At 40.4% G+C, this 15,049-nt stretch overlaps 2 protein-coding genes across 2 annotated transcripts in view; one reads left to right on the top strand and one right to left on the bottom strand.

The window, feature by feature from the left end:
• STAB2 (stabilin 2) overlaps positions 1-15,049 on the bottom strand; it is a gene marked incomplete at its 5' end in the record, with an annotated part of 97,374 nt that overhangs the window by 47,331 nt on the left and 34,994 nt on the right. Inside the window, 3 exons of the mRNA XM_008570288.1 lie at positions 823-948; positions 2,078-2,154; positions 3,049-3,094. Coding sequence (XP_008568510.1) covers positions 823-948; positions 2,078-2,154; positions 3,049-3,094 — 249 coding nt within the window. The remainder of the gene's footprint in view (positions 1-822; positions 949-2,077; positions 2,155-3,048; positions 3,095-15,049) is intronic.
• On the top strand, positions 13,754-13,939 carry LOC103588574 (zinc finger protein 124-like). The gene has a single exon (XM_008570286.1). It carries the CDS (start codon positions 13,754-13,756, stop codon positions 13,937-13,939), a length of 186 nt encoding a protein of 61 aa, XP_008568508.1.

A 15,049-nucleotide genomic window follows, 5' to 3' on the forward strand; every position in this document is an offset into this window, starting at 1 on the left:
GCCTTTACTCTTAGGAACTCACACTCAAGTATTAGGGGTAAAGGGGATATGATATATACAGGTTACTCTCAAATGGTCTAGAAAGCAATACGTGTATATATGAAGAGAGCAAATGATAAAACAAACAGGGCGAAATGTTAGAAAGTGAGTGGAGGTGAAGAACAAGTGGGTCTATTTTGTACTATTCTTGCAAGTCTTCTGTGTTAATTTATTTTCCATCTAAAAAGTTAAATTTATTCCAAGTCACTGCAAACATTAAAAAAAAAGGCAAAAGATAAAATTAAATTTAGACAACTTACTATGGTATTCCTTTGTAGTAGAACAGTATGCAGCCACTAAAATAATGATTTAGAGGTATATTTATTTTCAGGGAAAGTTGTCATATTGCTTAGCATTGTAAACACTTTGTTTGAGGGCATACTGTTTTCATTAAAAAAATGCATGTATACATAGCAAAATGGGGTGATATAACAAAAATAAGAGCAGTTATCTCCAGGATTTTTTCCCATCACATATGCCTTTTTTTTTGTTTTAAACAGTGAGTATAAAAAGGAACTAATAAGAGTTTAGAAATCTAGTCACCACCATGTTTAATTGGAAAACGTTTCCCCGTTTCTCCTTCCAAAGTGATTTTTGGACATCACACACCTTCATACGACCCTGTGGTCACATGTCCACACCCTCATACTTTCCAGCCCAGGTGAACTGCCTATGATGCCAGCAGCCGTACGTCCTGATAATAAGACCCCACGTGTTAGAATCACTCCAGAGAGCTCGGCTTCTTACTCCATTTTCACTGGATGGATGAGGACTTGTACCTACCCAGGCACACGATGCCATCACCCGTATAGCCCTCCTTGCACGCGCACACCCGGCTTCCTGGGGTGGTTATTTTACAGTAGGCCTTGGCAGAGCAGCCTCCATTGCTGATCTCACAGGCGTTGATCACTGTAGAAGAGAGAGATGACACAGAGCTGAAGAGAAGGAAGAGGGGAAAAAAGCCACTGATGCATTTTTACCTGTGTCATTGAGGACTGGAAGGTTCTTCCAAACTATTCCGGCAGGCATTAGATTAAAAATGGCTAATTCCCCAAAACAGAGGGCAAGAAAAATATTCCAGTTATTTGCCTTTTCCTGATGTTTTGACCAGCAATCTGTACACATCCTACTGCAGGAAATAGCTGGGGACCAGGGTCAGGATACTGGCATTCTGGGAGAATATCCAGAGTAAGATAGGAAGAAGACTGGTGTAATTATTGTCCAGCACTGCTATGATCTGGATCAAAGCCTTCCAGGACATAGCACTCGAGAGAAAAATGACACTAAAGGTTTCCATACACCATAAGAAAACTAGCTCATGTTTATTGAGTGCTATGTGCCGGGCTGTTCTGAGCACTTCCCAGTTATTAATCCAGGTTATCATCCAACAACCCAGTGAGGGAGTTTCTCTTATTATCCCCAACTTGAAAATAAAAAAAAGGGTGCAAAGAGCTGTCAAACAATTTTCCCAAAGTAACATAAAGTGTAAGAGCTTAGATTCAAACTGGGGGAGCCTGATGAGGCTGAGTTTGTAAAAGCTGCATTGCTCTGCCATTGTATACAAAGAGGTAATTTAACCTCAAAACCACTCTGCAAGGGGGATATTTTTAAGTTTACTTTACAAATGAGCTAAGGGTGCTCAGAGCAGTTAAAAGACCAGGAAGAACCAGGGCTCAAACTTTTCTCTTTCCCACTCCAGAATCCTGAAGCCCCAGCCACGTATGCCCTAAGACAATCAAATCAGTGGTTTTAAAGCTGCCAGGGGATTCTGATTGCAGTTGAGGCTGTAAACCACTGCTTGGAGTGTGGTAAAACTGCGCCCCTAAACAGGTGCCAGTTGCTCTGCCCATTCCCAAACCAACATGCCCCATCTGTGAACAGTTGGTTTTCTGTCCTTGGGTACAATCAGCTACCCCACTGCATGCAATTCACCATCAATGGCTGGCACCAGCTCTGGAGGCCCATTCAGACTGCAGGAATGCAGCTCTTTCAACAGGCTGTGCAAACCTCACTGCCCCCAGCAAACTCCTTCACTTGCCTGTGCAGACTGTCCCATTCCCTTGGAATCCTGCTGCACATTTGCACGAGGCAGTGCCATTCGGATTGAGAAGGCAGCTGCAATGAGAAAGGGCAAATGGTGTTTGGAGGAAAATACTCAACATCCCTCCACTTCACTTAAAATACTCCTTCATCTCTAGCACCCTGGCCCCTGCCCCTATGAGGCACTCAGAGGTCCTGCCTAAGGCTTGGAGAAGCATCCATTCCTGGCACAACCCCACCAAGGGCAGCTAAAACTGCAGCCTTTTATCTGGCAAACTACAGAGTGTGTATATATAGGTGCCGACTCAGCAATAAGGAAGGTAGCTGCCAGTCTTTAGAGAGCTACCGATGTGCTAGGAGCTGTACTTTGTGCATTACTTTATGTCATCTACAAACTATCCCATAGCCCTAGCAAGTCAATATTATTATTCCCATTTACAGGTAAAGAAACTGAGGCTTAGTGGGATTAAATAGTTGACTCAGGGGGGCATGCAGTCAGTGAAAATGACAGAGACTGACTTTGAATCCTGGCCTAACCCCAGCTATGGGACTCTTAATTAATTCATTAAGCTTCGTTGGAAGTTAAGAGTCTGACTCCTGTGAGAGTTTGGAGTATGAAGCCAAGTGATGCCTGGCTGTGAGTTGGGGGCATGGTTTACTGAAATGAGAGCCCCCTGGATTTCCTCAACCTACATGAGAGAGTCCTGGTGGCTTGGACTGAGGGTAACAACTGGCATTTTTGTTAATGTGCCAGGTAAGTCAGATGGTGGCTTGTTGAAAAGGCTGGACCTATCTGGCTGGTTGATGGTGGCCTTTTCAGAGATATTTTTAGTTTCATACTTAAATTTATCTTAACTCCTCAGAAATGATGTCAGAGAACTACTCCCTTGAGGGTAGGATCTGGGTGGAAATTATTGGGAAAGAGTCCCCCTTTGCATCATCCCCAAAGGAGGCCCAGATGGTACTTACTTGGCGCTGGTGTGGCATGTCCCATTGCAGTCGTCTTTAGTGATCTCTGAAAAACAGAGCCAGTGGCTGTGTCAGCCTTCTTTTACTAAATCTCACTTGAGAACTTTCTTTTAGTACTTGGTGCTAGGAAAATATTTACTTTGAGAAAGTAGCTGGTATGCATTGTGTGAGCTATGTAAAACAATGTGGTAAATCCTTCTTTACACTGGCTGCCAGGAAGCTCAGAGCTAAATCTGAAGGTTGGATACACTGACGGACTGCCTCCTGTTGTCAGGCCCTGTGCTAGGCGGTAAGGCGGCAAGTCTGATTAAACACAACATTCTCCCCCAAATGTGGCTGTGGGCCCTCATGGCACCAATGTGCTTTCCTTGCCCTGGGTTTTGACTTCCTATTTTTATTTATATTTTCCATGTTATTCTCTCTAGTATGTTCTTTCTAACTTTATTCTTTCTAGTTTTTCATCATTTTGATATGGACTGATATAAACAAGCAAACAAACACATACTTATAACTAGTATTAAAAGTTTTGTTTTGTTTTATTTTGTATTTTTGCTTGTGCAGAGATAGCCCAAGGCTTGGCACACAGCAGGCACACCATATTTGTTTGTTGAATTAATTTCTAATTTTCCTGGACACAGCATAAGTTATTGCTCTTGGATGCCTTACCAACAGATATTTCCTGACAGGGCAGGATTCAGAAAGAAGTCATTAGAGATGAGGAAAGAGTATCCATTGGGCAGGACGCTCATGTTAAGAGCTTTTGGGATAGAAGCCTCATTAGCCCTGTCCAAGTTACATAAAAGGTCCTGAAACAGGGACCTTGCTGCAGAAGTGATCTGTTTTGTGTCAGAGGGAACATTCTCAGACTCAAATGGGCTGGAGTGGATGCAATGCAATTTTGTGCCTTTATCTGTGCTATTTCTTGAGCTTGGAAATCCTTTTTTTTTTTTTTTTTTTCCTATTTTCTACCTATTGAAATCCCAATCATCTTTAAGGTTCTCCTCTCTGGATTCTGGTCTAAATCTTTGAACCAACTTCAATTAATTGGTAGTGCATACATAACGTGCTCCTTTGAAAAAATTTGGTGCCCCTACCTGGCTACAGAGGGAAGGTGTGATGATTGATTAGTGATGTCTGCTGTGGGCTCAGGAGAAGGGAGTTTGCACATGGATAAAGGTGTTGTCTTCCTTGCTCTAGTCTAGAGGCTCTTTGCTTTGCAGTCCCATACTACAATTTTTCCTGTCTTTACTGAGCATTTATTTCTCTTACTAGGCTTGAAGCTCCTTGTGCAGAGTGTGCACTAGGCAGGGACTAGAGATAAGGCTGGAAAACTGGGCAAGTGCCAAGTGGTGAGTAGCATTGTACTCCAGCCTGCCAACCAGTTTGAACTTTCTCCTGTAGTAATGAAAACTGTAGCAAGTTGTCAAATTCTGGTGAGGGGGTGGGAAACATGATCTGATCTATGTTTTGGAAAGTTCTCTCTGGCAGCAACGTGGAGTATGTAATGGAGGGTGATAGGTCCAGGAGCAAAGAGATGAATCGTGAGGCTACTGGTGAGAGGCAGAGCAAGAGGAAGGGATGGCTTTGAGATCTGTGGGGATGGAGAATAATTTAAGTATGATAGTCTGGGAGAGGGAGGTCTGGAGGCTAAGTAGGTGCTTTCTAGATTGGGTGGCCAGATGTGTGGGTGGTGGAGTCTTTCTCCATAGTACAGAAAGCAGGGGGGGAGTGTGTCTGGTGGTCAGTTCTCAGCTCTGATTTCTTCCCCTTCCTTGTGTGAAGCTTATACACTTCTATCTGTTCACCTGTCTCCTCTCCTCATTCCTGAGCTTTACATCCTCAAGTCCCACTGCCTACTCTACAACAGAGTCTTGGAGAAGACTGGGCATCTCCCACCAGACTGGGCCAGGGACCGTAGTGGGCTCACTGCAGTGTCCATATTGCCCAGCATATGGCAGGAGCTCAGCAAGCATGTGATAAATGAATGAATGAGCTAATGCCTCCTGGGCATCTCCAACTGAATGTTCACTAGCATCTCCAGCTCAATCTCCCCCATCCTGAGCTGCCCCCCAGCTGTCCTCTCCCCGGCTTGGCCAGCCATCCATGCAGTTGCCATGCAATTCCATGCAGTCATAATCTGGGTGTCATCCCTGACCCCTCCTCTTCCTTTCTTTCTGCATCTTATCAGTCACCACCACGTTTGACAATCAAAGGTCTCCATTTGCTCTGCCATAGTCATGCTGCTGCTTTAGTTCATACTTTCATTGTCTCCTGAAAACTTGCCACAGCTTCCAGACTGTTCCCTGTTCCTTTAAATGTGTTTATTCCTTCATGCACCATGCTCTTACAGGCCTATAAGGACAGCCAGGGGTCATCTATTGTATGTATTCTAGGGATTCACCCAGGATTCCTTCCTGTTTGTGTGACCCTGTTTCTCCCTGTTCCCTTCTCCCAGGCTCTCTGAACCCTGGCTCCATACCCCAGCATTTGATAAGTGTTCTGGGGTTTCTCCTTGGCTTGAGACCATTCAGACTTCCCACTTCAGCTTTTCAACCAACTCTTGCCTCTTCATTCCCTTGATTTTAGCATCATCTGGAGTTTGGGGCAACCCTTCTGACAACCGCACATTCCTGGAGCCTTCACTGGGCTGGAGGGCACCTGTGATCTCCTCTCTAGCACCTGCCCCAGTAGAGGGAGTTCTCTAATACCTGCCTCCAGGGATATTTCTCCAATCCAGTGTCTGAAAGATTTTTCTTAAATGTAAATGAGATCATCTTGTTCCCCTGTTTAATACCCTTTAATGGCTTCCTGTTGGCTTTTACAGGAAGTCTAACCTCCTCAGCCTTTCATCATCTGGCCCCTGTCTGCCTCCTCTGTCTTTGCTCATTCAACTTTCCTCTTTGCCTCTTTTCCTCTTTATATTCCTCTCATTCTGCAATCCTTTGGTTCCCTAAATGTGCAGAGATTTCCCACATCCTTGTGCTGTTCCATGTGCTTCTTTCTGCCTGAAATTTCCTCCCCTCTCATCCCTCTCACCTGGAGCACATTAAAAATCATCAGTGCAATGTGGTGAGGTTGGAGGTAATGGTCCTTCTCAGACCCTACTGGTGGGAAAATAAATTGATATAACTCCTGGAGGACAACTTAGCAATAAGTAGAAAAACCTTCCCCTGGAGTGTCAACTCCTGACTTAGAAATCTTGTATCTGGGAATTTAACAAAATGAATCAATAAGACAGGAGATCTGTGCCAGAACAGACAGGAGCTGTGTGCCATGGGACCCCAGTCTAGGCCAGTGTCCACAGCCCAGAGAGGCCTGAGAGCTGCAGGGTCCACATGCCCCGAGACAGCTGAGCCAGAAAAGGGAGCTGCTGTGGGACCACCAGCCCAGGTCAGTCCCGCTGCTTAGAGAGACTTAATAGCCTCGGGGCCCACATGCCCAGAGACAGCCGTGCTGGAAAAGGCAGGCGCTGCGGGACCTCCAGCCCAGGTCAGTCCCACTGCTTAGAGAGACTTAAGAGCCTTGGGGCCCACACACCCTGAGACAGCCACTCTGGAAAAGACGGGCATCACAGGACCCCCCAGCCCAGGCTAGTTACTGCTGCCCAGAATTGGCAGTCCCTTCAGGACCCAAGCCAGACATCAGGGTGAAATGAGTGGACTGTGATACCCTTTGCCACAATGACAAAACACCAAAGGAAAGATACCAGACGGCTAGTTACTGCTGCCCAGAATTGGCAGTCCCTTCAGGACCCAAGCCAGACATCAGGGTGAAATGAGTGGACTGTGATACCCTTTGCCACAATGACAAAACACCAAAGGAAAGATACCAGACATATGAAAAATCAAGAAAGTACATCACCACCAAAGGAAAATAATACCTCTCAAGCTCTAGATCCTATAGAACAGGAAGTCTTTGAAATTACTGACAAGGAATTTAGAGCATCAATTCTAAGGAAACCAAATGAGATACAAGAAAACTCAGTTAGACAACACAATGAAATGAGAAAAAATATACAGGATCTGAAAGAAGAAATGTACAAAGCAATCAATGCCTTGAAAAAGAAATGTAGTAGAGAGTGTGGAGCTGAAGGATTCATTCAAGAAAAAACAAACAAACAAACAAACAAAACAGAGTCTAATCAGCAGCTAGAAGAAGCAGAAGAGAGAATTTCTGACCTTGAAGACAGGCTGTTTGAATTAATGCAGGCAGACCAAAAAGACCAAAAAGAAAAAAGAATTTTAAAAAATTGAAGAAAATCTAAGAGAGATAACAGACAACCTTCAGCACTCAAATATCCAAATCATGGGTATTCCAGAAGGGGAGGAAAAAGGAAATGGCATTGAAAGCATATTCAATGAAATAATAGCAGAAAACTTCCCAGGTATAGGGAAAGTCACAGATCTCTAGACTCAGGAGGCCCAAAGATCCCCTAACATATTCAACACAGAAAGGTCCTCTCCAAGACATGTGATAGTCAAACTGGCAAAACTCAAAGACAAAGAGAGAATCTTAAAAGCTGTAAGACAAAAGCAGCAAGTCACCTATAAGAGATCCCCAATCAGAATAACATCAGGCTTTTCATCAGAAACCCTAAACGCCAGAAAAGAATGGGATGATATATTCAAAATACTAAAGGACAAAAATTGCCAGCCAAGAATACTTTACCCAGCAACACTATCCTTCTGAAATGAAGGTCAAATAGTATATTTCTTGGACAAAAAAAAAAAAAAATTATGGGGGTTCACTACCACATGATCAGCCTTACAAGAAATTCTCAAGTACATACTGGGTTTGATACCTTGAAAACAACCATCACTGTCATGTATACTCAAGAAATAACAAAACCTACCAGCAAAACAAAAATGCTAACAATAAAGAAAAAAAAATAGTTTATTTATCACCCCAAGATACCAACAAATACAGAAGACAAACAGAAAGTTAGGAAGAAAGAAACAAAAGGTACTTAAGACATCTAAACAAAAATCAATAAAATGCTAGGAGTAAATCAACACCTTTCAATAATAACTCTAAATGTAAAAGGATTAAATTCCCCCCTCAAAAGACATTGACTGTATTAAAAAGATGGACCCAACAATATGCTTCCTTCAGGAGACTCACCTGACCTGTAAAGACACACATAAACTAAGAGTGAAAGGATGGAAAAAGGTATATCATACAAATAGAAATGAAAAATGAGCTGGAGTAGCTATTCTTATATCAGATAAAATAGACTTTAAAACAAAAATCATAAAAAGAGACAAGGAAGGCCACTATATAATGATAAAAGGATCTATCCATCAAGAAGACATAACAATCATAAATATACATGCACCCCATGTTGGAGCAGCCAGATTTATAAAGCAAACACTATTAGATCTAAAGAATGAGGTAGACACTAACACCATAGTAGCAGGGAGCCTGAACACCCCACTGTCAACATTGGATAGATCATCTAGGCAAAAAATCAGTAGAGAAACACAAGATCTAAAGAATAGTTTTGAGCAATTGGACTTGGCAGATATCTACAGAACATTCCATCCAACAATCTCAGAATATTCATTCTTCTCATCAGCACATGGAACATTCTCCAGGATAGATCACATATTAGATCACAAAGCAAGCCTCAACAAATTAAAAAAAAATTGGAAATATTCCATGTATTTTTTCTGATCACAATGGATTAAAATTAGAAATCAATAATAAATGAAATTCTGGAAACTACACAAACACATGGAAATTAAACGACATTCTACTTAATGACATATGGGTCCAAGAAAAATTAAACAGGAAATTAAAAAAATTGTTGGAAATAATGAAAATAATGAAACATCATACCAAAACCTGTGGGATACAGCAAAAGAGGTATTAAGGGGGAAATTTATCACATTAAATGCTTACTTCAGAAGAATGGAAAGATGGCAAATAAACAACCTAATACTTTACCTTAAAGGTCTAGAAAAACAAGAACAATCCAAACCCAAAGTAAGTAGATGGAAAGCAATAATTAAGATCATAGCAGAACTAAATGAAATAGAAACCCAAAAAACAATACAAAAGATCAATGAAACAAAAATTGTTTTTTTGAAAAGATAAATAAAATCAATGAACCTTTAGCAAGGACAACTAAGAAAAAAAGAGAGAAGACCCAAATAACAAAAATTAGAAATGAAAAAGGTGATATTACAACTGACATCTCAGATACAAGAAATCATTAGAGACTACTATAAACAACTATATGCCAACAAATTTGAGAATCTGGAGGAGATGGATAAATTTCTGGATACATACAAACTACAAAAACTGAGCCAAGAAGATATAGAAAATCTGAACAGACCAATAACAATAAAAGAGATTGAAGCTGTTAGCAGAAGGCTTCCAACAAAGAAAAGCCCAGGACCAGATGGGTTCACTGCAGAATTCTACCAAACCTTCAAAGAGGAACTGATACCAATTCTCTACAAACTGTTCCAAAAGATTGAAACAGAGGCTATTCTCCCAAACTCATTCTATGAGGCAAACATCACCCTGATACCAAAACCGGACAAAGAAACATTAAAAATAGAAAACTACAGGCGAATATCCTTGATGAATATAGATGCGAAAATCCTCAATAAAATACTAGCTAACAGAATACAGCAACACATAAAGAAAATTATACACCATGATCAAGTGGGATTCATTGCACGGATGCAAGGTTGGTTCAACATATGCAAATCAATAAATGTGATACACCACATCAATAAAAGCAAAGAAAAAAACCATATGATCATCTCTATAGATGCTGAATAAGCAGTTGACAAAATTCAACATTCTTTCATGATAAGACTCTCTACAAGTTAGGTATAGATGAAAAGTATCTCAACACAATTAAAGCCATATATGATAAGCCCACTGCTAATATCATTCTGAATGGGGAAAAGCTTTCAGGAACAGGAACTAGACAAGGATGCCCACTCTCACCACTCCTATTCAACACAGTGTTGGAAGTACTAGCCAGAGCAATCAGAGAAGAGAAGGAAATAAAGGGCATCCAGATTGGAAAAGATGAAGTCAAACTGTCCCTGTTTGCAGATGACATGATCCTATATATCGAAAAGCCTAAAGCCTCTACAAAAACCAAAACAAAACAAAACAAAAACTGGAGTTGATAAATGATTTCAGCAAAGTTGTAGGATACAAAATCAACACACAAAATCAGTAGCATTTCTATACTCCAGCAGTGAACATGCAGAAAAAGAAATCAAGAAAGCTACCCCATTTACAATAGCCACCAAAAAACAAAAACAAAAACAAAAACAAAAAACATAAGAATAAAGTTAACCAAGGATGTGAAAAATCTCTATGAAGAGAATTTCAAACCACTGTTGAGAGAAATTAAGGAGGACAGAAGAAGATGGAAAGATATCCCATGCTCTTGGATTGGAAGAATTAACACTGTGAAAATGTTCATATTACCCAAAGTGATATACACATTCAATGCAATCCCCACCAAAATTCCAATGACATTTTTTTCAGAAATGGAAAAAACTATCCAGACATTTATATGGATTAATAAAAGACCATGCATAGCCACAACAATCCTGAGCAAAAAAAATAAAGCTGGAGGCATAACACTACTTTACTTTAAAGTATATTACAAAGCTATAATAATCAAAACAGCATGGTACTGGCATAAAAACAGACACACAGATTAATGGAATAGAATAGAGAACCCAGAAATCAACCTGTACACCTACAATCATCTGATCTTTGACAAAGGCAGTGAGTCCACACACTGGGGAAGAGATTGCCTCTTCAACAAATGGTGCTGTGAAAACTGGATATTCATATGTAGGAGAATGAAACTAGACCCATACCTCTCACCATATACCAAAATTAACTCAAAATGGATTAAAGAATTAAATATACATCCTGAAACAATAAAACTTCTTAAAGAAAACATAGGGGAAATACCTACTCCAGGAAGTAGGAGTGGGTACAGACTTCATGAATAGGACCCCCAAAGCACAGGCAACTAAAGGTAAAATAGACAAATGGGATTATATCAAACTAAAAAGCTTCTGTACAGCAAAAGAAACAATCAACAGAGTGAAAAGACAACAAACAGAGTGGGAGAAAATATTTGCAAAATATACATCAGACAAATGATTAATATCCAGAATATACAAGGAGCTCAAACAACTTTACAGCAAAAAAACAAATAACCCAATTAAAAAATGGGCAAAGGAGCTGAATAGGCATTTCTAAAAGGAAGATATACAAATGGCCAACAGACACATGAAAAAATGCCCAACATCACTCAGCATCTGGGAAATGCAAATCAAGACCACACTGAGATACCATCTCACTCCAGTCAGGATGGCTAATATCCAAAAGACTGAGAATGATAAGTGCTGGCGAGGTTGCGGAGAAAAAGGAACTCTCATACACTGTTGGTGGGGCTGCAAAATGGTGCAGCCTCTATGGAAAATGGTATGGAGGTTCCTCAAACAATTATAGATAGATCTACCATATGACCCAGCAATCCCAGTGCTGGGAATATACCCAGAGGAATGGAATCATACCTGTACTGCAATGTTTATTGCAGCACTATTTACAATAGCCAAGAGTTGGAACCAGCCCAAATGTCTATCATCAGATGAGTAGATAAGGAAACTGTGGTAAATCTACACAATGGAATACTACTCTGCTATAAAAAAAGAACAAAATACTACCATTTGCAACAACATGGATGGACTTAGAGAAAACTATATTAAGTTAAATAAGTCAGGCACAGAAAGAGAAATGCCACATGTTCTCACTTATTTGTGGGAGCTAAAAATAAATAAATAAACACACAAACAAACATAGGTTGCAGGGGGAAGAAGACACAACAATTACAACAATTCCTTGAACTTTTTAAGACAAGTGAACAGATATGATGTAGGGGGGGAAGGGAGAGAGGGAGGGGGGAAGTGGAATGGGTAAAGGGTCATGAAAATTGACTACACTGTATATTGAGAAGTTAAAATAAAAAAAAAGAAAAAAATGAATCAATAAGACAAATGGAAAAAGATGCATATAGAATATGCTCATTGTAGCATTGTTTATGATTGCAGAAAATCGGTTTTAAAAAGTGTAGTACAGTCATACAATGGAACATTATGAAGAAATTACAAATTATTGATATTTACCTATTTTTGTCACATGGAAAAATATCCATTATAAATTGTGAAGTGAAAAAGTAGGTTATAAAACAGTATGCCGAATATGATCCCCTACACATATGTTTATATATCTAGAAAGAGATTGGAAGGTGAATACAAAGTATCAGTAATAATTTTTTTCAGTCAATATAAAATGGATTTATTGTCTGTATTCAGTTATTCACACAACCCAGGTGAATGAAACATCACTTCATACAAGGCTCAGGTACCCTAAAATGCTACCTTAATTTCACACATACACTATGAAATGACAAATATTTAAAAATTACAGTATAAGGAAAAAATATTACAAAAAATAGAACTGTGATAGACCCTTGTATGAAAGTCCTTTATTTTTAAGGTTCTGCTTTAGGGAATAATACCATGCTACATATCAGAACCCCAGATAAACTGTTCCTTGATGTTATAGTGCTCAAGAAGATACTGGATGCACTCTAAAAATACCATGTCTGACAAGAATCGAAAGAGAGGAAAGGAAAGCCTTCAGCGATGTTTAGAAAGAGCCTGTGTGAGAGAAAGCATGGAGTAATCAATGATTCTATGCTGATTTCTGCTTGAATGGTGGCGTTAAGCAATTTATAGCACCGACAAGAGGACTGTAGAAGGGGGAAAAATGGGACCAGTCTCAGCTTTATATAAGGGATTTCCAAATAAGAGCAAACTCAGGCAGTTCTAGGGTACTGTTTCTAATGTCCTCCACCCTTCAACCCTTTACATGGACTCCCTGTCCTATGTCCATGTTTTTTCTCATTTCTTCATAAGAGTTTATCAGGCATACTCTCTGTTGTCACCCAAATTTCAAACCAAAGACATTAAGCAAAACATTAGAATCTACCAATCTAGTGAGCTATAAAGACACATGTTCTGTTTTAGACGTTAATCACGAGATTCAGGCATATGCATCCCTCTTTCCCACACATTCCCATCTCCTCTTACAAAGTGACCTCAGCCTCAATTTTTAGGAAATAAGAAATTTTAGTATTTTTTCCTCCTAATTAATGGGTTTGCCTGTTGGCAGGCTGCTTTGGTTGGCAGCCATATGAGAAATTGTTTGGAATGCCTGGTCAAAACTGATAAAAAGGATATGATCAGTGAATTATTGCAACCTATTGTAGCCAGCTTCTGCGGGCAGACAAGAGGATTTACCCTATGGACTTCCCCACTCATTTCAGAAGGAGGAAAAATGTGTCTTAGGAAGGAAGGGAGCTTCTGCCCGCTGCTCTCGGGGCTGATGGCTATGTTGCATCCTGTATCCTCTGAGACCTTCACTGGCCTTGGGAGCTGTGGGCAGGACTCTGGGACACTCTGGCAGTTGGGAAATGTTCGTACCACATTTAGTTTCTCTATTTATCCCTGGACGGATATTTGGGTTGCTCCATCTCTCAGCTATTATGAATAATGCTGAAATGTATGGGTGTGCAAATATCTCTTCAAGATCCTGCTTTCAATTCTTTTGAATTGAATATATATATTATCAGAAATCAAGTCTGGAACATATGGACTCAGTGGCCTTTGAGGATGTGGCTGTGAACTTCACCTGGGAGGAGTATGCTTTGCTGGATCCTTTCCAGAAGAATCTCTACAGAGATGTGATGCAAGAAACCATAAGGAACCTGGTCTCTGTAGGAAAATGGGAAGACCAGACCATTGGAGATCAGTACAAAAATCCCCCCAAAATCTAAAGGGTCATACAGTAAAGAGAGACTGTCAAAAGAAAGAAGGTAGTCAATCTGGAGAAACCTCTAGCCAGATTCCAGATTGTATCCTGGACAAGAAAACTCTTGTAGTAAAACCATGTGAAAGCAGTGTGTGCGGAGGTCTTCACTGGTCATTCATCCCTTCACGGGCACATCAGAGCTCACAGTGGACACACACTGTATGACTATCATAAGGAGAGAAGCCCTTTAAAGTCCTGTTTCATAGAGGAAAGCACTTACTTGTCTTTCAGGCATTCAGGGATACCTGATAACACACACTGGACATGGACCTTATAAATGGAAGGTATGTGGGAAAGCCTTTGATATTCCCAGTTTATTTCAGAGACATGAAATAACTCAAACTGGAGTGAAACCCCATAAATGTAGGAAATGTGGTAAAGATTCCAGTTGTTCTAGTAGCCTTCAAGTACATGAAAGAACTCATACTGGAGAGAATGAGTGTAAATAATGCAGGAAAGCCTTCGGTTGCTAGCACCTGTAACAGACATGAAAAGACTCACACTGGAGAAAAACCCTATGACTGTAAAACATGGTAAAGCCTTCAATCATTTCAGCAACTTACAAAGACAGGAAAGAATTCATATTGTACAGAAACCCTAAGAATGCTAGGAATTTGGGAAAGTCTTCAATTTTCTTGGTTTCTTTCAAATACATGAACGGGATCACACTGGAGGAAAACCATATGTGTATAAAAAAATGTGGAAAAGCCTTCATGTGTTCTAATTCTCTTCAAAAGCAAGAAGGAACTCATACTGGAGAGAAATCCTTAATGGAGAAGGTGGGAAAGCTCTCACGATCACACAACCTTTCTACCGCATGCAAGAAGGCGTGCTGGAGAGGACCCCCAAGAATGTGGGTAAGTCTGCAGTCACCTCTACTCAGTTCAAGGCGATTAAAGAACACGCAGTGGAGAAAACCTCTTGCATGAAGCAGTGTGCAAAAGTCTCAGGTGGCCCACATGGAAGAATGGACACTAGATCAAAGGCCTGTAAATACGAAGTATACGAGAAAGTTTTCAGTTTTAACAAATACTTTCAAAGTCATGTGAAAACTGCTAATGTAGAGAAATCATAA

Source organism: Galeopterus variegatus, unplaced genomic scaffold (assembly GCF_000696425.1).
Source record: "Galeopterus variegatus unplaced genomic scaffold, G_variegatus-3.0.2 Scaffold588, whole genome shotgun sequence".
In the NCBI taxonomy this organism is placed as follows: domain Eukaryota; kingdom Metazoa; phylum Chordata; class Mammalia; order Dermoptera; family Cynocephalidae; genus Galeopterus; species Galeopterus variegatus.

Coding starts and splice junctions, on each gene's coding strand:
- LOC103588574 (XM_008570286.1), top strand. CDS start 13,754: ATGGACTCAGTGGCCTTTGAGGATGTGGCTGTGAACTTCACCTGGGAG.